This window comes from Schistocerca piceifrons, chromosome 3, assembly GCF_021461385.2.
Source record: "Schistocerca piceifrons isolate TAMUIC-IGC-003096 chromosome 3, iqSchPice1.1, whole genome shotgun sequence".
NCBI classification, from domain to species: Eukaryota; Metazoa; Arthropoda; class Insecta; order Orthoptera; family Acrididae; genus Schistocerca; species Schistocerca piceifrons.
Genome location: NC_060140.1, coordinates 97202552 through 97226037, shown reverse-complemented (window position 1 = coordinate 97226037; position 23486 = coordinate 97202552). Strand labels below are relative to the sequence as shown.

Below are 23486 nucleotides of genomic sequence, written 5' to 3'. Positions count from 1 at the left end.
ATCACTGCCCGCGCTGTGTGCAGTCTGTGGTTGGTTGGACTCATTGTCGGAATATTCGGTATTGTAGTGTTGGGCAGTTAGATGTGAACAGCGCGTAGTGTTGCGCCGTTGGAGGTGAGCCGCCAGCAGTGGTGGATGTGGGGAGAGAGATGGCAGAGTTTTGAGAGCAGACGATCTGGACGTGTGTCCGTCAGAGACAGTAAATTTGTAAGACTGGATGTCATGAACTGATATATACATATTACGACTTTTGAACACTATTAAGGTAAATACATTGTTTGTTCTCTATCAAAATCTTTCATTTTCTAAATATGCCTATCAGCAGTTAGTGCCTTCAGTAGTTAGAATCTTTCATTTATCTGGCAGTATTGGCGCTTGCTGTATTGCAGTAGTTCGAGTAACGAAGATTTTTGTGAGGTTAAGTGATTCATGGGAGGTATAGGTTATTGTTAGCCAGGGCCATTCTTTTGTAGGGATTATTGAAAGTCAGATTGCGTTGCGCTAAGAAAAAAAAAATTGTGTGTCCGTTTAGTGATGATCAGAATAAGTAAGAAAGAAATGTCTGAGTACGTTCAGTTTTGCTCAGCTGTTTGAAAATCAAATAACGTAAGAAGTTTATCAGTACAGTCATTTATAGTTTTTCTAACGGAACGTTACACAGTATACTCCAATATTAAAACTGTATGAATCCGTAAGCCAAATATGTTGTGCAAGTGAGCAATGGCACAGCCTACTATGTCATATGGACAAACTGGTGAATGTGATGATCAGGCCGAAATATAACATCCATTCAGAGCATATTCAGCAAAGGTCGAATCTTTCTCCAAGTCGTTTCATGCTCAATTAGTTTGCCACAGGCAGGACTTCACAGGTTCTTACATGGGATCTAAAATCCAGGAAATATGCTCAACATTTTTACATTAGGAATACTGTTGCCCACTTTCTGTTCAACACCAAAGATTAGATACCACCTTTGGAACAGAGTGTAATTTACAGGATTTCTTGCAATCTGTGTGGCAAATTATATTTAGGTCAATCAAGTAGGGCTATAACTACTAGACTGACTGAGCACAGAAAGAGTTGAAGACTGAAATACGAAAGATTCCACCTTTACACCTGGTCCTTAGCGACCAAACATATTTCCTTTACCCTCCATTACTAAAGTAGCAGCAGTCAGTTATTATTTCTATCATCATTAGAAAATAATCTTGTTATAACTGTTCCACACACACATTCTATAGACTGCCTCTTCCTCCACTCCTTTTTCCAACCTGTACATCACATTCACGAGTTTGTCCATATCGTATAGAAGACTGTGCCATTATTCACTTGTAAAATATATTTGGCTTATACATTCATAAGCTGAAGATTAGGAGATATAGCTCACCATGCTACTCTATCCTGTGCAAGCTTCTTCATCTCCCAGTACCTACTGCAACCTACATCCTTCTGAATCTGCTTAGTGTATTCGTCTCTTGGTCTCCCTCTACGATTTTTACCCTCCACGTTGCCCTCCAATACTAAACTGGTGATCCCTTGATGCCTCAGAATATGCCCTACCAACCGATCCCTTCTTCTAGTCAAGTTGCGCCACAAATTTCTCTTCTCTCCAATTCTGTTCAATACCTCCTCATTAGTTATGTGATCTATCCATCTAATCTTCAGCATTCTTCTGTAGCACCACATTTCGAAAGCTTCTATTCTCTTCTTGTCCAAACTATTTATCGTCCATGTTTCACTTCCATACATGGCTACACTCCATACAAATACTTTCAGAAACGACTTCCTGGAACTTAAATCTATACTCGATGTTAACAAATTTCTCTTCTTCAGAAACGTTTTCCTTGTCATTGCCAGTCTACATTTTATATCCTCTCTACTTCGACCATCATCAGTTATTTTGCTCCCCAAATAGCAAAACTCATTTACTACTTTAAGCGTCTCATTTCCTAATCTAATATCCTCGGCATCACCCGATTTAATTCGACTACAGTCCATTATCCGCGTTTTGCTTTTGTTGATGTTCATCTTACATCCTCCTTTCAAGACACTGTCCATTCCGTTCAGCTGCTCTTTCAGGTAGTTTGCTGCCTCTGACAGAATTACAATGTCATTGGCGAAAAAGTTTTTATTTTTCTCCATGGATTTTTCTTTTGTTTCCTTTACTGCTTGCTCAATATACAGATTGAATAACATCGGGGATAGGCTGCAACCCTGTCTCACTCCCTTCCCAACCACTGCTTCTCTTTCATGTCCCTCGACTCTCATAACTGCCAACTGGTTTCTGTACAAATTGTAGATAGCCTTTCTCTCCCTGCATTTTACCCCTGCCACCTTCATCATTTGAACGAGAGTATTCCAGTCAACATTGCCTAAAGCTTTAACTCTACAAACGCCAGAAACATCTTGCTCACCAGATGGTAGAGTTTTGTTAGTCCTGGCTCTTTCTAGGCTGTCAGTAATTCTAATGGGATGATGTCTACTCCCGGGGCCTTGTTTCGACTTAGGTCTTTCAATGCTCTGTCAAACTCTTCACGCAGTTGTTTACTATTAAAACAGTCTTGATCACGATTTATTTATCAAGGTGCACTACTTAGTATTGATTCTCCAACAGAAAGAGGTTCCTACTCAATGGTCTGAAGATGACCACAGTAGCGGTCGAAACCGGTCACCTTGACAAATAAATCGTGATCAAGACTGTTTTTAATAGTAAATATTTGTAAGACATTGATCACTGCCTTTCCCGTAATGTATTCAAAAGTTCTTCACGCAGTATCATATCTCCCATTTCATCTTCATCCACCTCCTCTTCCATTTCCATAATATTGTCCTCAAGAATATCACCCTTGTATAGACCCTCTAATACTTCTTCCACCGTCCTGCTTTCCCTTCTTTGCTTAGAACTGGGTTTCCATCTCAGCTCTTGATATTCATGCAAGTGGTTCTCTTTTCTCCAAAAGTCTCTTCAATTTTGCTGTAGGCAGTATCTATCTTACCCCTAGTGATATGCACCTCTACATCCTTACATTTGTCCTCTAGCCATTCCTGCTTACCCATTTTGCACTTCCTGTCGATCTCATTTTTGAGACGTTTGTATTCCTTTTTGCCTGCTTCATTTACTGCATTTTTATATTTTCTCCTTTCATCAATTAAATTCAATGTCTCTTCTGTTACCCAAGGATTTCTATTAGCCCTTGTTTTTACCTATTTGATCCTCTGTTACCTTCACTATGTCATCTCTCAAGCTACCCATTCTTCTTCTACTGTATTTCTTTCCCCCATTCGTGTCAATCGTTCCCTAATGCTCTCCCTGAAGATCTCTACAATCTCTGGTTCTTTCAGTCTATCCAGGTCCCATCTGTTCAAATTCCCACTTACTAATAAATACTTAATGCTAAACTAATATCTTATGTGCATTTTATCTTTGCGTGTGCTGCAATCCTTTATAGCTCGAATATTTGTTCTTTGACTCCGAGAATCCTAAAATTTTTGTGTCGTTGTAGGAGGTTGTAAATTGCTGTAGGAGAAAGAACACCATTCAAACATTTTTTTGGAGTTTATTTTTATTTTTTTAACCAGAAGTTCACGTTTTTATATCCTGGCACGCATTGGTTAAAAACTATTAAAGATAGAAGGCTGAGATTCTGTATACTGGCTCTAAGTATACTTAACTAGAGAGTAGACTATTCTTATGACTTCAGTTTGAAAATTAAAGTTTTTTTAAAGAAAAACTATAATTACTGAAATTTTTTATGATCATTATTAAATTTTCTTTGAGCCATAATTTATGACAGCAAAGTCTTTCTCAAAGTCTACTTTAAACACAATAGTGTACAGAATTTGCAAAACAAAAATCAAACTTCTACTTTCTTTTTATTTCGAGGTATGTGTACCTGTGCTGTACATAAATAATTAATATGCTTGATTTCATTTGCAACACAAAATACAGTTCAGAAGAAAGTGTACCCAAAAGATTTGTTAAAATATGGATACCATTAAATGGGCTTACAACTCGTATTCCTTGAGCTACACTGTTCAGAAAGTTTACAAGTTTTTCGTGATTTCCCCTTGTGTGCTCGAACCAGTCCCCTTAATACTAAACTAAAGGGTCTTGTGCAGTTTATCTTATCGTGCGCTACAAAAATAAATAAATAAGTGCATGTCGAGAAACGTGAAGTAAGTAGGTTACTGACGTGGCGTATATCCACAGGACGATGCCGTTGCCCAAGGAGGACATGCAGATGAGCATGAAGTAGACGAAGGCTAGTCCGAAGTGCCAGTACTTGTTGGGCACCTGGAAACTCCTCCAGTGCGGGTGGACCAGGTCGAGGTGTTCCGTCGGCACGTTCCATCCCAGCAGCGGCAGGCCCACGCTGCTGCAACACACACAAACGCCGCGGCTGCCGAAGCGAAACTTCACAAGTGTGCCGCAGCGCGCCGCGCGCTGCTTGCAATCCTCTTAACGGCGGCGAATTATTTTTAAAGCTTTCTTTCTGTCCAGCGACTCATATGGGGATTCGCGCAAGTACGGCCGAAACCCCAGTTCTTAAAGTGAGAAGCAGGCACGTGTGGACGTAAACAAACACTCGTCCTCAAATTAAGATGCTTACGTAAGGGAAACTGCCATTGCAAATAAACTACAGGGTGTTACAAAAAGGTACGACCAAACTTTCAGGAAACATTCCTCACACACAAAGAAAGAAACTATGTTATGTGGACATGTGTCCGGAAACGCTTACTTTCCATGTTAGAGCTCATTTTATTACTTCTCTTCAAATCACATTAATCATGGAATGGAAACATACAGCAACAGAACGTACCAGCGTGACTTCAAACACTTTGTTACAGGAAATGTTCAAAATGTCCTCCGTTAGCGAGGATACATGCATCGACCCTCCGTCGCATGGAATCCCTGATGCGCTGATACAGCCCTGGAGAATGGCGTCTTGTATCACATCCGTCCACAATACGAGTACGAAGAGTCTATACATTTGGTACCGGTGTTGCGTAGACAAGAGCTTTCAAATGCCCCCATAAATGAAAGTCAAGAGGATTGAGGTCAGGAGAGCGTGGAGGCCATGGAATTGGTCCGCCTCTACCAATCCATCGGTCACCGAATCTGTTGTTGAGAGGCGTACGAACACTTTGACTGAAATGTGCAGGAGCTCCATCGTGGATGAACCACATGTTGTGTCGTACTTGTAAAAGCACATGTTCTAGCAGCACAGGTAGAGTATCCCGTATGAAATCATGATAACGTGCTCCGGGCCCAATCAAGACATCACCAACAATGCCTGCCCAAAAGTTCACAGAAAATCTGTGTTGATGACGTGATTACACAATTGCGTGCGGATTCTCGTCAGCCCACACATGTTGATTGTGAAAATTTACAATTTGATCACGTCGGAATGAAGCCTCATCCGTAAAGAGAAAAATTTGCACTGAAATGAGGATTGACACATTGTTGGACGAACCATTCGCAGAAGTGTATCCGTGGAAGCCAATCAGCTGCTGATAGTGCCTGCACACGCTGTACATGGTACGGAAACAACTGGTTCTCCCGTAGCACTCTCCATACAGTGACGTGGTCAACGTTACCTTGTACAGCAGCAACTTCTCTGACGCTGACATTAGGGTTATCGTCAACTGCACGAAGAATTGCCTCGTCCATTGCAGGTGTTCTCGTCGTTCTAGGTCTTCCCCAGTCGCGAGTCATGGGCTGGAATGTTCCGTGCTCCCTAAGAGGCCGATCAATTGCTTCGAACGTCTTCCTGTCGGGACACCTTCGTTCTGGAAATCTGTCTCGATACAAACGTGCAGCGCCACGGCTATTGCCCCGTGCTAATCCATACATCAAATGGGCATCTGCCAGCTACGCATCTGTAAGCATTGCACTGACTGCAAAACCACGTTCGTGATGAACACTAACCTGTTGATGCTACGTACTGATGTGCTTGATGCTAGTACTGTAGAGCAATGAGTCGCATGTCTACACAAGCACCGAGGTCAACATTACCTTCCTTCAATTGGGCCAACTGGTGGTGAATCGAGGAAGTACAGTACATACTGACGAAACTAAAATGAGCTCTAACATGGAAATTAAGCGTTTCCGGACACATATCCACATAACATCTGTCCTTTATCTGTGTGTGAGGAACCTTTCCTGAAAGTTTTGCCGTACCTTTTTGTAACACCCTGTGTAATGAACTATCCCTCTTATAAGGTGTAAGTATATGTACATCAGTAAACTAATACTACGTTTAAAAAAAACTATAATCTCTTTATTTGAAGATATGGAATATAAGAAGTGAGGTCTTACCTAGCGGTGACTGTTCATGCCGCAATCATATGCCGTCATAGCGAGTGAAACCTCACATAGCTAGCAAAAATACCATTTCATTTATTTAACTTAAAAATACTGCAGATAATACACTTAAAGTACAGTGAAAAGGGCCGAATGCTTTGTTCACTGTCTGACTACAATTATATTAAAATCGCTGTACAGTGAAAGATTTCCCACTGATGAAGCAGTACAGTTTAAACATCTCTACAATAAGACTAAAAATATGGGATACAAGGGATTCCAGGTGTAGGTATTAAAAACCCATCAATAGACTAGTCTACATCTACATCTACATGATTACTCTGCAGTTCACATTTAAGTGCTTGGCAGAGGGTTCATCGAACCACAATCATAGTATCTCTCTACCATTCCACTCCCGAACAGCGCGCGGGAAAAACGAACACCTAAACCTTACTGTTCGGATTTCTCTTATTTTATTTTGATGATCATTCCTACCTATGTAGGTTGGGCTTAACAAAATATTTTCGCATTCTGAAATTTCGTAAATTGATCTCACCGCGACGAAAAAGGTCTTTGCTTTAATGACTTCCATCCCAACTCGCGTATCATATCTGCCACACTCTCTCCCCTATTACGTTATAATACAAAACGAGCTGCCCTTTTTTGCACCCTTTCGATGTCCTTCGTCAATCCCACCTGGTAAGGATCCCACACCGCGCAGCAATGTTCTAACAGAGGACGAACGAGTGTAGTGTAAGCTGTCTCTTTAGTGGACTTGTTGCATCTTCTAAGTGTCCTGCCAATGAAACGCAACCTTTGGCTCGCCTTCCCCACAATATTATCTATGTGGTCTTTCCAACTGAAGTTGTTCGTAATTTTAACACCCAGGTACCTAACTGAATTGACAGCCTTGAGAATTGTACTATTTATCGAGTAATCGAATTCCAACGGATTTCTTTTGGAACTCATGTGGATCACCTCACACTTTTCGTTATTTAGCGTCAACTGCCACCTGCCACGCCATACAGCAATCTTTTCTAAATCGCTTTGCAACTGATAATGGTCTTCGGATGACCTTACTAGACGGTAAATTACAGTATCATCTGCGAACAACCTAAGAGAACTGCTCAGATTGTCACCCAGGTCATTTATATAGATCAGGAACAGCAGAGGTCCCAGGACGCTTCCCTGGGAAACGCCTGATATCACTTCAGTTTTACTCGATGATTTGCCGTCTAGTACTACTAACTGCGACCTTCCTGACAGGAAATCACGAATCCAGTAGCACAACTGAGACGATACCCCATAGGCCCGCAGCTTGATTAGAAGTCGCTTGTGAGGAACGGTGTCAAAAGCTTTCCGGAAATCTAGAAATACGGAATCAACTTGAGATCCCCTGTCGATAGCGGCCATTACTTCTTGCGAATAAAGAGCTAGCTGATTACGTATCAATAGATCGTTCCTTTCGAGGTGATTCATAATGTTTTAATACAGTATATGCTCCAGAACCCTACTGCAAACCGACGTCAATGATATACTCCTACTACCCTTCTTAAACACTACTGCGACCTGCGCAATTTTCCAATCTGTAGGTACAGATCTATCGGTGAGCGAGCGGGTGTATATGATTGCTAAGTAGGGAGCTATTGTATCAGCGTAATCTGAAAGGAACCTAATGGGTATACAATCTGGACCTGAAGACTTGCCCGTATCAAGCGATTTGAGTTGCTTCGCAACCCCTAAGGTATCTACTTCTAAGAAACTCATGCTAGCAGCTGTTCGTATTTCAAATTCTGGAATATTCCATTCGTCTTCCCTGGTGAAGTAATTTCGGAAAACTGCGTTCAATAAATTCATATTCTAGGCCGTGGCGGTATTTACACATTCTGTCATATCAGCGACTTTTTACCTTACCTTCTGTATCTGAGTGGTGTGATTATGAGATATAATGGGAAGATCGCACGGAGAGCGACGCACAGATCCTGAGAAGAGTTGACAATGTCAGCATTGGTCCTCATTGTGAACATTGGGGAACAGCCAACCAGAAGAGCAGAGAGCGTATAGATGAGATTTTGTGTGCCGTGGTGTATTCTGCATTACTGGACTGTAAGCGAAATTAGGACATCAGGTGAAGAGATAGATATTTAATGAGAATGAGAAAATAAGTGGGCCGGCCGCGGTGGTCTAGCGGTTCTAGGCGCTCAGTCCGGAGCCGCACGACCGCTATGGTCGCAGGTTCGAATCCTGCCTCGGGCATGGTTGTGTGTGATGTCCTTAGGTTAGTTAGGTTTAAGTAGTTCTAAGTTCTAGGGGACTGATGAACACAGATGTTAAGTCCCATAGTGCTCAGGGCCATTTGAAGAAAATAAGTGGAAGATACGAAAGGCAAGAAAGGATGCTGCCAGAATATAAAAAAAAAAAATTAAAGCTATTTTTCCAGTAATTTTCGAATGGTCTTCCTTCTACGATAGCATAAGGAATTTGCAAAATCAGATACAAGTAAATAAATAAATTGAAAACTTAAAGAAGTTTATTATCTATTGCCACGACTTATTTCGGAAAAAATCTGTGGTCTTCAGATATCTGTAGTTCTTCAGTCAGGTTGAGAGGACGAATCTGGACTTTTGTTGTGCACTTTTTGGTGTCTCGCTCCTGCTGAGTGGTTAATATAAACATACATTGCTGTAAAGCCAAATTATAACGTTGATGATCTGTCATCATACTGTCTGCTTTCAGTAACAAAATCACAAAAAGTTTATTAATCTATTACGTTTGGTACCCTACACACATAACAAACATTAATGTGTCTAATAATATCCATACCATACATTCACATTTAGACGCCTTGTGAAATCACCTGTATTCGCTTTCTTGTATGTACTTTCCCGCATTAAATTTTAGAGGAAAATCAGTACCAAGCAATGGCCGATTCTTTAAAGAATCGGACTCCCTTATATAAAGGTATCTCTGCAAAGAGTCAAATCCATTAAATCTGTGGGAGTAATGGTGATTGCGTCACTGGGATGTAGCGATGGCAGTACTGTTAGTAGTATACTACTGGCCATTAAAATTGCTACACCACGAAGATGACGTGCTACAGACGCGAAATTTAACCGACAGGAAGAAGATGCTGTGATATGAAAATGATGAGCTTTTCAGAGCATTCACAGAAGTTTGGCGCCGGCGGCGGCACCTACAACGTGCTGACATGAGGAAAGTTTCCAACCGATTTCTCATACACAAACAGCAGTTGACCGGTGTTGCCTGGTGAAACGTTGTTGTGATGCCTCGTGTAAGGAGGAGAAACGCGTACCAACACGTTTCCGACTTTTATAAAGATCGGATTGTAGCCTACCGCGATTGCGGTTTATCGTGGCACGACATTTCTGCTCGCGTTGGTCGAGACTCAATGACTGTTCGCAGAATATGGACCGGTGGGTTCAGGAGGGTAATACGGATCACGGTGCTGGATCCCAACGGCCTCGTATCACTAACAGTCGAGATGACAGGCATCTTATCCGCATGGCTGTAACGGATCGTGCAGCCACGTCTCGATCCCTGAGTCAACAGATGGAGGCGTTTGCAAGACAACAACCATCTGCACGAACAGTTCGACGACGTTTACAGCAGCATGGACTATCAGCTCGGAGACCATGGCTTCGCTTACCCTTGACGCTGCATCACAGACAGGAGCGCTTGCGATGGTGTACTGAACGACGAACCTGGGTGCACGAATGGCAAAACGTCATTTTTTCGAATGACCCAGGTTCTGTTTACAGCATCATGATGACCGCATCCGTGTTTGGCGACATCGCGGTGAACGCACATTGGAAGCGTGTATTTGTCATCGCCATACTGGAGAGTCACCCGGCGTGATGGTGTGGGGTGCCATTGGTTACACGTCTCGGTCACCTCTTGTTCGCATTGACGGCACTTTGAACAGTGGACGTTATATTTCAGATGTGTTACAACCCGTTGCTCTACCCTTCATTCGATCCCTCCAGGATAATGGACGACCGCATGTTGCAGGTCCTGAACGGGACTTTCCGGATACAGAAAATGTTCGACTGCTGCCCTGGCCAGCACATTCTCCTGATCTCTCACCAACTGGAAATGTCTGGTCAATGGGGCCGAGCAACTGGCTCGTCACAATACGCCAGTCACTACTCTTGATGAACTGTGGTATCGTGTTGAAGCTGCATGGGCAGCTGTACCTGTACACGCCATCCAAGCTCTGAATCAATACCCAGGCGTATCGAGGCCGTTATTACGGCCAGAGGTGGTTGTTCTGGGTACTGATTTCTCAGGATCGATGCACCCAAACTGCGTGAAAATGTAACCACATGTGAGTTCTAGTATAATATATTTGTCCAATGAATACCCGTTTATCATCTGCATTTCTTCTTGGTGTAGCAATTTTAATAGCCAGTAGTGTAGTTGCACTGAATCATTTGTACAAGAGTGTACAACGTGCTTAAAAATATTCGTACAGGGGTAGTACTGACCAAAACCAGAGTAAAAGTTGCCGGAGTTATATGTCCGGAAACCAATACCTGTTGAGATATGGGCCATTTTACTTGCGGAGAGTAATGTGTAGTGTTTACGGATGAGGCAAGATTCACAAGAGATTGCATAGTGAATTACCACACTACGCACGTGTGAGCAGACGCAAATCCTCGAGCAGTAACAGGGGGGGGGGGGGGGGGGGCATGAGAATTGCTTCGGTATCAGTCTATATTCTTAACAGATTCACAGGGTCATACCCTTCAACAAACAGTTTAACAGGTGCAGCATATCACCGATTTCTGCGGTATATATTACCGGTGCTTTTGGAGAACGTTACCCTTGCAGGAAGGCAACGACTGTAGTTTATGTGGGACGCAGCACCAGCCACTTTTCCACGCACCCTATCTCACCGCAACGTTCTGCGAGCGATTTATTTGTCGGGGACGATTACCATCATGCGCTCCCAGTCCACCGGAAACGAATCGTTGGATTTCTGACATTAGGCACCCGGCAACAATCTGCAGACGTTACAGGAGCGCGTGACCAATGTATGCGACGCAATCCGAATGGAGCCAGCTGTATTTGAGAGATTGCGTGATTCACTGCGACGATGGGCTAGAGGATATGCAGCGCTGCCTTTTGTGTCTACTTCTATGTAACATACACATGGGAAGAGAGAACAGATTGATGTACATCTCAACAGGTAGTAGTTTTACGATATATTATTATTAGAGGACCTTTTCTTCTAGTTGCCAAGTTACACTTAGATTGTTATAACATCATAATAGCTATTAGTTTTACGATTTATTATTATAGAAGCTTTTCTTCTAGCTGGCAAGTTACACTTACATTGTTATAACTTACTAAAGCCGGTATTTGACACAAACATTAACACTCCAAAAACAGAAATACAAAATGTGAGTGTATGCTTTCCCGGCGTATACAGCTGGCGAAGAGTTCTCGGGCTTCCAGCCGGGTGGCGGTGTCTTCAAACAGCGACGTTTCGACGAGTGACATACTCATCATCTTCTGGCGAAGTGCCGAGACTTTGCGGATGCCGGTCCCTTTATACCTGCGGTGTGCCACCCACCACCTGGCCGCGGGAGGCTGGGTCCAGAGGAGCCGGCGGGCGAGGTGGAGGGGGAAGCGGGTGCGCCGTTCGTGTCTCCGTCAGAGCATTCTGATTGCGTCTCGTGAGCTGGACGGTTCTTGTTGCGTTCCTGGCGTATTGCGGCTAATGCTGGATTCCAGGCCGCGCTCAGTTGATAGCCTTCGTCCCTGTTCACAAGGTTCTCGTGGACCCGTATTTCTGTTGATTCTTTAATGACGCTATCCCAATAGCTCCCGGCTCGGCATAGCACCCTGGTGTTTTCGAAGTCAAAGGTATGGTTTTCTTTGATGCTATGTTCAGCTATAGCAGATTTCTCTATCTGTCCAAGTCGAACATGCCTGATGTGTTCCTCGCACCTTTTTGAGATGCAGCGCTGCGTTTGACCAATGTACTGCACACCACACTCGCAGGCAATGTTGTATATACCAGGTGTGTTTAGTTTGAGTGGGTCTTTAGCTGAGCCCAGCAGCTCTTTCGTCTTCGGCGGTGGTCGGAAGACGGTATTTATGTTAGATTTTCTTAATAGCCTCCCGATTTTGGCTGATGTGGGCCCCAAATATGGAAGAAAGGCGAGTCTCTTGTTAACTTCCTCTTCCTCTTCCTGAACTTTGTCAGCCTGTCTCCTCTTCAAGGCCCTGCCAATCTGTGTTTCACTGTGCCCGTTTTTCCGAAATACCTCTCTTAGGTGGTGTAATTCGTCTGAGAGGCTTTCTTTGTCACAAATGACGTGCGCCCTATGCACCAAGGTGGTCAGTACTGACTGGCGTTGCGCCGGATGGTGGCAGCTGGTTGCATGGAGGTACAGGTCTGTGTGTGTCTTTTTTCTATATACTGAATGGCCCAGCGTGCCATCCGCTTTCTTCCTGATCAGTATGTCCAGGAATGGAATACAGCCATTCTCTTCTACTTCCATCGTGAAGGTGATATTCTCATGTATGCCGTTTAGGTGGTCCATAAACTCCTCCAGTGCCTGCCTGCCATGCTGCCAAATCACGAAAGTGTCGTCCACATAGCGGAAGAAGTGCCTGGGTTTACGGTGAGCAGTTTGTAGTGCCACCTCCTCAAAGTGTTCCATATAAAGATTCGCGATCCCTGGAGCAAGGGGAGATCCCATGGCCACTCCATCCACTTGTTCATAATGCTCTCCATTGCACTTGAAGTAGGTGGTCGTAAGTGCATATTCAAAGAGCTTCACTGTTTCAGGCTCGAAGTGCCGATTAAGGAGCGCCAAGGCGTCTTGTAGCGGTACTTTTGTGAACAAGGAGGTGACGTCGAAGCTCACGAGTAGGTCATCACTCTGTATTCGGATGTCCTTCAGTATTCTAACGAAATCCGCGGAGTTTTTCACGTGATGACTGCAGTGTCCCACCAGTGGTTTCAATAGTGTCGCCAGGTATTTGGCCAGTCCATAACTGTGCGAGTTCATAGTGTCCAGAATCGGCCGTAGAGGCACCCCATCTTTGTGAATCTTGGGCAACCCATACAGGCGCGGTGTCGTTGGCGCTCTGGGATACAGCCGTTTCTGCACTGCCTCTGGTAGATCTGAGTCCTTCAGTAGCGCCACGGTTTTCCTGGTCATCGTCGAACACATCAGGCATGTTCGACTTGGACAGATAGAGAAATCTGCTATAGCTGAACATAGCATCAAAGAAAACCACACCTTTGACTTCGAAAACACCAGGGTGCTATGCCGAGCCGGGAGCTATTGGGATAGCGTCATTAAAGAAGCAATAGAAATACGGGTCCACGAGAACCTTGTGAACAGGGACGAAGGCTATCAACTGAGCGCGGCCTGGAATCCAGCATTAGCCGCAATACGCCAGGAACGCAACAAGAACCGTCCCGCTCACGAGACGCAATCAGAATGCTCTGACGGAGACACGAACGGCGCACCCGCTTCCCCCTCCACCTCGCCCGCCGGCTCCTCTGGACCCAGCCTCCCGCGGCCAGGTGGTGGGGGGCACACCGCAGGTATAAAGGGACCGGCATCCGCAAAGTCTCGGCACTTCGCCATAAGATGATGAGTATGTCACTCGTCGAAACGTCGCTGTTTGAAGACACCGCCACCCGGCTGGAAGCCCGAGAAGTCTTCGCCAGAAATACAAAAGTTCGTAATTTTGTCAACCATAAAAATTCTCAATAGTGCAAGTAACTGAAGTGTATTTTTGCATTGTAACATAGCCACACACTTTCGCTATTATAAATCACTTGAAAGACCGTAAATAAAAAAATTTCAAGTTATTTTTCAGCCGTCTAAGGATGCGTCAGTTACGGATTTGTATGTCTGTGCAGATGAAAAGCATGATTCGTGACAACAAAACAAGCAATCTCTGTTGGTCCATTATGGCCAGCGGACATCAGTTGGTACGTACTTTTCAAGTCAATAAACTTTACCAACAGCCGAACACTTTACGATATTTTATTTTATTTCGAAAGCAATCAGTTTCGGGCAATTCATTTTGCCATCTTCAGGCCCCAACGAGCTTATCGTATAGCGCCATAAAACTGGATATCGTGAATCCCAATCGTTGTGCAGATGATTCATACGAAAGTGTGAGGTGGGCTCAGTTGCTGTCACGCTTTCGCATGAATCAGGTATGGGGCCTGAAGATGGCAAAATGAATTGCCAAAACTGATTGCTTTCGAAATAAAATAAAATATCGTGAAGTGTACGGCTGCTGGTAAAGTTTATTCAATTGAAAAAACAAACCAAGGATGTCGTGCAACGAATCTATTCCTCCCCGCTTTTGTTTCCCCGTGTGAAAAAAGCAAAGCAGTCTTTACAAACAGCAAATAAAATCAGTTTCAATGGCAGTTCCAAATTTCGTCCCCGTGACCAAAATCGAAACTGCACAGGGGACGAAATTACGACCATCCCTAGATTTATTGTAATGGCCGCTACAGCAGCATGGACTAAATCCTTGACTATAGCGATTATAGATATGAACTATATAACATAGAAACTATATTACTGAAATGCAGCCCAATAGTTGAACACAAATCAGAGCTCCCACTAGAAACTGCAGGCCGTTAATTTGACTGCTACACTAACACCCCAGCAAAAAAAATTCAATTCCCTCTACTTTGAAGATACACGTCCTGCACACAACAGATTCTCTCAACAGTATAATCGACTGAGATCATGCAGGAATGCGCATTAAATATTTGTTACCAAATGTGGAAACCGAAAATTCCTGGGAGGAGGGGTGGGGGGACCAAATCTGGGGAAGGTGCAATATTAGGGCCCCTTTTATCAAAAACTCTTTTATTTATGTAAGCTGTAGTGCAGTACCGGCACAATCATTTTAAGAGAAGAAGATTGATTGTCTGAGCGACAATATCTTCAGCATGATCCAAAAGCGCGCCTGTCGACGTAACCGAACATTCAAATACAATCTACGTAGACAAAAACACTACAATGGCTTAATTGCAGTATAACTAAACGATCTTTTCAAATTTTTGTGATAAAAACTTCCAAAAAATTGTAGAGTTCACTTGTAGCTGCTAGTCGTAATTTATGGTGAGATTAAGGTACAATCTGTTTCGCGCTAATGAATGGCATCTTCAGGTTAATCTACAACAACATACATACCAATTACACGCTGTTACGTACTAAACCTAATTGGGCCTAATACGACGGAGATAGAAAGGTCAAACCTGGCTGGATTACACAATCCAGTAAACCAATATGATCGCCCAACGCTTTTAAGGCACCTGGCAATATCGAATGCAATGGATGTTGAAAGATCCATAAATAATCTTAGATAATTACTGATCATCACTGACGGACATACTAACTTGGTTTAAAGAATGGAAACGTTGCCCAAGAGGGTGTACTTTGCGATCGGCCAGTTTCAACTCTGTGTCATTCTCATGTTTAAGATACGTGCTTGAAAATGGCCCAGAGTTGAAGCTGGCCAATCGCATACATAACAAAACAGTACAGCCTACTTCGACAGTATTTTCATTGTCATAAATTACCTCGAAGAGAACGGTTTCTTGACACACAGTCAACACCGATTTAGTACACGTCATTCTTGTGAAACACAACTAACTCTTCATTCACACGCAGTGTTGAGTGCTATCGACAAGGGGTTTCATACTGATTCCGTATTTCTAGATTTCCAGAAAGCTTTTCACACCGTGGCTTGTAATAAAATTGCATGGTTATGAAATATTATCTCTGTCATGTGACTGGATTCGTGATATCCTGTCAGAGAGGTCACAGTTCGTAGTAACTGACGGAAAGTCACCTAGTATAACAGAAGTGATTTCTGGCGTTCCCAAAGGTAGTGTTATATGCCTTTTGCTGTTCCTTATGTCCGCCTCAGTAGCGTAACCGGTAGCATTATCGCCTCTGACGCAGGCGACCCTGGTTCGATTCCCAGCAGGGGACTAGGTGTTGTGTGTCTTTCATCATCATTGACTCGCAAGTCAACTAATGAGGACTTGCTATACGGCGGCCGAACTCCCCCGAATGGGGGCCTCCCGGCCAACAATGCCATACGATCATTTCATTTCATTTGCTGTTCCTCATCTATTTGATTTAGGAGCCAATCTGAACAACCCTCTTAGGTTGTTTGCAGATGATACTGCTGTTTATCGTCTACTAACGTCATCAGAAGATCAAAACAAATTGTAAAACGATTTAGAAAAGATACCTGCGTCTTGCGGAAATTGACAATCGACCCCAAATAATGAAAACTGTGAGGTCATCCACATAAGTGCTGGAAGGAATCCGTTAAACTTCGGTTACACGATAAGTCAATCAAATCTGAAGGCTATTAATTCAACTGAATACCTAGGAATTACAATTGCGAACAACTGAAATTGGAAAAAATGCGTAGCTAATGTTGTGGGGAAGGCAGACCAAAGACTGCGTCTTATTGGCAGAACTCTCAGAAGATGAAACAGCTCTCCTAAAGAGACTGCCTGCACTACGCTCGTCCGTCCTCGTTCGGAGTGCTGCTGCGTGGGGTGCTATCCCTACCAGATAGGATTAACGGAGCACATCGAGAAAGTTCAAAGAAGGGCAGCACTTTATGTATTATCGGGAAATAGGGGAGAGAGGGTCACGGACATGATACAGAATTTGGGGTGAACAACATTAAAACAAAGGCGTTTCTCGGTGCAGCGGGATCTTCTCACGAAAATGCGAAAATATTTTGTTGACGCCAATCTACATAGGGAGAAACGAGCATCATAATACAATAAGGGAAATCATAGCTCATACGGAAAGCTATAAGCGTTCGCTTTTTCAGCGCCCTGTCCGAGAGTGGAATAACAGAGAATTATTGTGAAGGTTGTAATGGTTCTTTATTTACGTGACCATTACGGCACTCCAACCCCAGTTCTCGATACCAGTAATATCGTACTACTTTTCTGCGAAGTAACAGACATACTCCGATGTATTGATAGACTACAGTGATATGGTTCTTCTGTGTGTTCATTTCTGTGAGACTGTCATAGTCTTTGACTTACTTGTAACCGTTTTGGCGCGAATGCGCATAGAGCAGTCTTTGTTTCACTTTGCAGAAGTTAAGTTGTTATTCCGCTTTGTAAAATAACAGTCAAGTCTTGTGTTTGGTTAAACTGGAAATTAAATAGATGAAGATGATACAAAACTGCTTTCTTGATGGTGTGACAATTAAGAAGTAGTATATGTGAATTTACAAGAAGTTTAATAAAAATGTGGATCGCGAACATCAAGTCAAAAATTATTTCTACCATACCATTGTTCTGATCTGGGATTGTTTGATCATTAAGATTTTCCTGAAAAACGCATTTGTTAGGACTTCAAATATTGCTAAAACACAGATCTGGACCTTCCAGCAGTCAAAGTGGAACCACCCTAGAATCAACAAGACGAGCCATAACGACTTCGACGAAATCTACGTGGGAATCCATTCAAGATAAGTGCCAAAATTAATGACTTTTTTACAGTGAGTTCATTACTTCCATTCTGACGATACCGTCCTCAGTCAATAGCTTTGTTCTTGCCCGATAAAGCGAACATATGCTGCTGATTTCTAATCTACTTTGCAAGTGATTTCTAATCTACTTTGCAAGTGGTGGTATTGTTAGACTATTAATCATCACCAGCAGCACTAATAATTAAACTGTATTACAGCAGGTACTGTTGCTATGTGCCTCGACATCTTTACCCATTGATGGTTCTTTCACAATTGGGTGAACTATATATCGATCACTGTATACATATATTATTTACAGCAGTGTATGCAACTTTTTTTAAAAAATATTTTCATGTTATTTTTTGTTTCGGTGTAAAAGACGAATCACTGGGCTCTACTGCCAGTTCGTCGCCAAACTGCACAAGATTATGATTCTTGACGCCAAATACAAAGCGATGATACTAATTGTAACTTGATTGAGGGCAGTGAGCGTATATCGCACGCACCTGCACATACTCTGAATACAGCCATTAACTCACTTTTAAGAGGTGACACCACTGTAACGACCTAGAGTCACGTGCTCAATCATCCGTGCACTGCCTGTACTTGAGTATACGTGAGTAGCGATCAACAAGGCATTTGTGTTTCAAGCGGACATTTTACGTAAAAATGGGTAAATGTAGGGAAGTGACTGAGTGGCAAAAATGAGCAATCGAGTTTGAATGTGCCAGAATGAGATTTTCACTCTGCAGCGGAGTGTGCGCTGATATGAACACATCCCCCAGGCTGTGGCTAAGCCATGTCTCCGCAGTATCCTTTCTTTCAGAAGTGCTAGTTGTGCAAGGTTCGCAGGAGAGCTTCTGTAAAGTTTGGAAGGTAGGAGACGAGATACTGCCAGAAGTAAAGCTGTGATGACCGGCCGTGAGTCGTGCTTCGGTAGCTCAGATGGTAGAGCACTTGCCCGCGAAAGGCAAAGGTCCCGAAGTTCGAGTCTACATCTATATCTACATCGATACCCCGCAAGCTACCTGACACCTGACGGTGTATGGCGGAGGGTACCTTGAGTACCTCTATTGGTTCTCCCTTCTATTCCAGTCTCGTACTGTTCGTGGAAAGAAGGATTGTCGGTATGCTTCTGTGTGGGCTCTAATCTCTCTGATTTTATCCTCGTGGTCTCTTCGCGAGATATACGTAGGAGGGAGCAATATACTGCTTGACTCTTCGGTGAAGGTATGTTCTCGAAACTTTAACAAAAGCCCGTACCGAGCTACTGCTCTCCTGCAGAGTCTTCCACTGCAGTTTATCTATCATCTCCGTAACGCTTTCGCGATTGCTAAATGATCCTGTAACGAAGCGCACTGTTCTCCGTTGGATCTTCTCTATCTCTTCTATCAACCCTATCTGGTACGGATCCCATACTGCTGAGCAGTATTCAAGCAGTGGGCAAACAAGCGTACTGTAACCTACTTCCTTTGTTTTCGGATTGCATTTCCTTAGGATTCTTCCAATGAATCTCAGTCTGGCATCTGCTTTACCAACGATCAACTTTATATGATCATTGCATTTTAAATCACTCCTAATGCGTACTCCCAGATAATTTATGGAATTAAATGCTTCCATTTGCAGACCTGCTATATTGTAGCTAAATGATAAAGGATCTTTCTTTCTATGTATTCGCAGCACATTACACTTGTCTGCATTGAGATTCAATTGCCATTCCCTGCACCATGCGTCAATACATTGCAGATCCTCCTGCATTTCAGTATAATTTTCCATTGTTACAACCTCTCGATATACTACAGCATCATCCGCAAAAAGCCTCAGTGAGCTTCCGATGTTATCCACAAGGTCATTTATATACATTGTGAATAGCAACGGTCCTACGACACTCCGCTGCGGCACACCTGAAATCACTCTTACGTCGGAAGACTTCTCTCCATTGAGAATGACATTCTGCGTTCTGTTATCTAGGAACTCTTCAATGCAATCAGACAATTGGTCTGATAGTCCATATGCTCTTACTTTGTTCATTAAACGACTGTGGGGAACTGTATAGAAAGCCTTGCGGAAGTCAAGGAACACGGCATCTACCTGTGAACCCGTGTCTGTGGCCCTCTGAGTCTCGTGGGCGAATAGCGCGAGCTGGGTTTCACACGACCGTCTTTTTCGAAACCCGTGCTGATTCCTGCAGAGTAGATTTCTGGTCTCCAGAAAAGTCATTATACTCGAACATAATACGTGTTCCAAAATTCTACAACTGATCGACGTTAGAGATATAGGTCTATAATTCCGCACATCTGTTCGACGTCCCTTCTTGAAAACGGGGATGACCTGTGCCCTTTTCCAATCCTTTGGAACGCTACGCTCTTCTAGAGACCTACGGTACACCGCTGCAGGAAGAAGGGCAAGTTTCTTCGCGTACTCTGTGTAAAATCGAACTGGTATCCCATCAGGTCCAGGGGCCTTTCCTCTTTTGAGCGATTTTAATTGTTTGTCTATCCCTCTGTCGTCTATTTCGATATCTACCATCCGTGCGACAATCTAGAGAAGGAACTACAGTTTAGTCTTCCTCTCGGTAGGGCACACAGTTTTAATCTGCTAGGGAGTTTCTTTATTACTAATCTGATTTCTAGCCTACTTTGCAAGTGGTGGTATTGTTAGAAGGTGATTCTATGAACACTCTGCCAGGCACATCAGTGTGATTGGCAGGGACTCCATGTAGGGGTAGTGTGGGACGAAGCAGACGGTCATGAGCAGCAGTGTGATATATAAAGTTGCGTCTTTACCTCTCGTAGGCCATGGCGGCTGGCACCGGGTAGAAGTCAGTGGTGTTCACCATGGTGGCGAGTCGGCGATGTGTTGCTGCTTGGGGTGAGTGTGTGAGCAGAGTCTGGGAGTGGCAGAGACAGCAGGCAGAAGCTAGCGGGCAGCAGGCAGCGAGCAAAGTCGACCGCAGCCGCTTCGCACCTGGGCGCCTGGGCCGCCGCTCGCCGCCTTTATAGCCGCGCGCCGCCGCCGGCTTCGGGCTTCCCTCGGCGCGGCCGACTCGCCGCTGCGACAGCACATCACGCGAACCGCCACCGGACGCTCATCACCGAGCCCGGCCGACCCCCTAAACGCATTACGACGCCACCACGACGCTCTCAATACGTTTTAATTCGATTTGAGGCCAAGCATCCGATTGTGGTACGGTTTACAACACACGCGCTGAAGCACTATCAAGGTCGCCAGAGGACGGACCTCAGATGTCCTACAAAGCACGCGCGGACGCGCGCACACACACAACAGCGGAGGTATTGTCGTCGTTGTGGAGGGAAGCGGGCGCTAGGACATCGTTTCGATCGATTATTTTTTCCCTCCTCTCCGTCTTCAGTCTTTCCGACTGGTTTGGTGCGAACACGATTTGCTCTCCTGTACCGAAAACTTCATCTCAGAGCTGTCTCCACACCTCACGTATGTATTCCACAGACTTTTTCAGGATTTCACAAAACGAATGCCCGAAAATAACAGAAACTAGAGACAGGTCGAAGGGCAGAATATCTCTCCAAGTTTTTAACTGTACACACATCAAAAAATGTTTTTCTTCACCCCTGTTCCCAGAGCTCCTGAAGATATCGTGAAACTTGTATGTAAAGAATGACAGTGCTGGAAAAACTCTTACGTTATTTGATTTTCAAAAAGCTGACAAGGGAACCTCCCCATCGCACCCCCCTCAGATTTAGTTATAAGTTGGCACAGTGGATAGGCCTTGAAAAACTGAACACAGATCAATCTAGAAAACAGGAAGAAGTTGTGTGGAACTATGTAAAAAATAACCAAAATATACAAACTGCGTAGTCCATGCACAAGATAGGCAACATCAGGGATAGTGTGAGCTCAGGAGCGCCGTGGTCGCGTGGTTAGCGTGAGCAGCTGCGCAAGAGAGGTCCTTGGTTCAAGTCTTCCCTCGAGTGAAAAGTTTACTTTCTTTATTTTCGCAAAGTTATGATCTGTCCGTTTGTTCATTGACGTCTCTGTTCACTGTAATAAGTATTGTGTCTGTGTTTTGCGACCGCACCGCAAAACCGTGCGATTAGAAGACGAAAGGACGTGCCTCTCCAATGGGAACCGAAAACATTTGATCGCAAGGTAATAGGTCAACCGATTCCTCCACAGGAAAACACGTCTGATATATTCTATACGACACTGGTGACGGCATGTGCGTCACATGACAGCAATATGTTGTCGACCCACCTAACTTGTACACTTGGCGAATGGGTAAAAAGATTCTTCTACCTTGCCCGATACTACGGCGCAGTTACCTCGCATCGGACGGACGGACGGACAGATAATAATTGTCTAAAAATAAAAAAAATAAACTCTTCACTCGAAGGAAGACTTGAACGAAGGACCTCTCGCTCCGCAGCTGCTCAAGCTACCCACGGGACCACGGCGCTCCTAGCTCACATTCTCCCTTAGGTTGCATATCTTGCGCGTGGACTACTCAGTTTGTATATTTTGCGTATTTTTTTCATAGCTCCACACAACTTCTTCCCGTTTTCTCGAGTGATCTGTGTTCAGTTTTTCAAGGCCTATCCACTGTGCCAGCTTGTAACTAAATCTGAGGGGGGTGCGATGGGGAGGTTCCCTTGTGAGCAAAACTCAACGTACTCAGACAGTTTTCTCTTTACGTATTCTGATCATTACTAAACTGACGCACAATATTTTAGCGTAACGCAATCTCACTTTAAATAATCCCTAGAAAAGAATGGCCCTGACTAATGATAACGTATACCTTCCATGAATCACTTACCTCACAAGAATCTTCGTGACTCGAACTAATGCAATACAGCGAGCGCCACTACTGCCAGCTAAATAAAAGTTTCGAACTACTGAAGGCACTAACTACTGATAAGCATAGTTAGCAATTCAAAGATTTTGATAGAGAACAAACAATGTATTTACCTTTATAGCGTTCAAAAGTCATAATATGTATATAATTTTGTGACCTCCAACTAAACAAATTTCTTTTTTCTGACGGACAAACGTCCAGATCGTCAGCTCATAGTAACCTCCCAAAACTTTGACATCTCTCTCCCCATATCCACCACTGCTGACTGGTCACCTCCAACTGTCCAACGCTACGTGCTTTTCACATTCGCCGGCCAGGGTGGCCGAGTGGTTCTAGGCTAGGGTGACCAAACGTCCCAGAAAACCGGGATTGTCCCGGTTTTCAACCCTGTATTCCGGTGTCCCGAAAATTTGTTTCGGGACGCTCAAAAGTCCCGGAATTCAATCTTTAAATACATTTCGTGAAAATTTCTCAAATTTTTGGGATTTCGTTATATTAAAGGAAACAAAACACAAGAAATTAATATATTTCAGCTTATTTGTCTAAAACCTCCATTGTCCCATACTAGTAATCACAGTATCAGTATTGCTACACTCAGGCAATAATTTACTTTGAGCGGTACTTTGGTCAACAAGTAGTAAGTTGTATTATTGTAACAGAGCTATGAAACCGTCCGATTGTCGCGCCACTTACTCACACACACATTGTCAGAACGGTGTAGTAGTTGAAGTTTTGTCAGACAAACTGCAATATTTTTTTCTCATATTATTGGTATTATTGCTGCAGTACTGTGAAACGCAATGCCGAAACGTGCCTGCAAGT

At 43.7% G+C, this 23486-nt stretch overlaps 1 protein-coding gene across 2 annotated transcripts in view; it reads right to left on the bottom strand.

The window, feature by feature from the left end:
- The window catches only part of LOC124789931 (opsin-2), a 55562-nt gene extending 34682 nt beyond the window's left edge, over positions 1–20880 (bottom strand). The window contains exons 1-2 of one of the 2 annotated variants that reach the window (XM_047257456.1): positions 20620–20880; positions 4194–4373 (exon numbers count right to left, since the gene is read on the bottom strand). In XM_047257456.1, the coding sequence (XP_047113412.1) occupies positions 4194–4373; positions 20620–20672 (233 nt within the window). In that variant the 5' untranslated portion in view covers positions 20673–20880. Of the gene's footprint in view, positions 1–4193; positions 4377–20619 lie in introns of both variants that reach the window. The other variant, XM_047257455.1, reaches the window with a different exon arrangement.
- Between the last annotated feature and the right edge of the window lie 2606 nt (positions 20881–23486).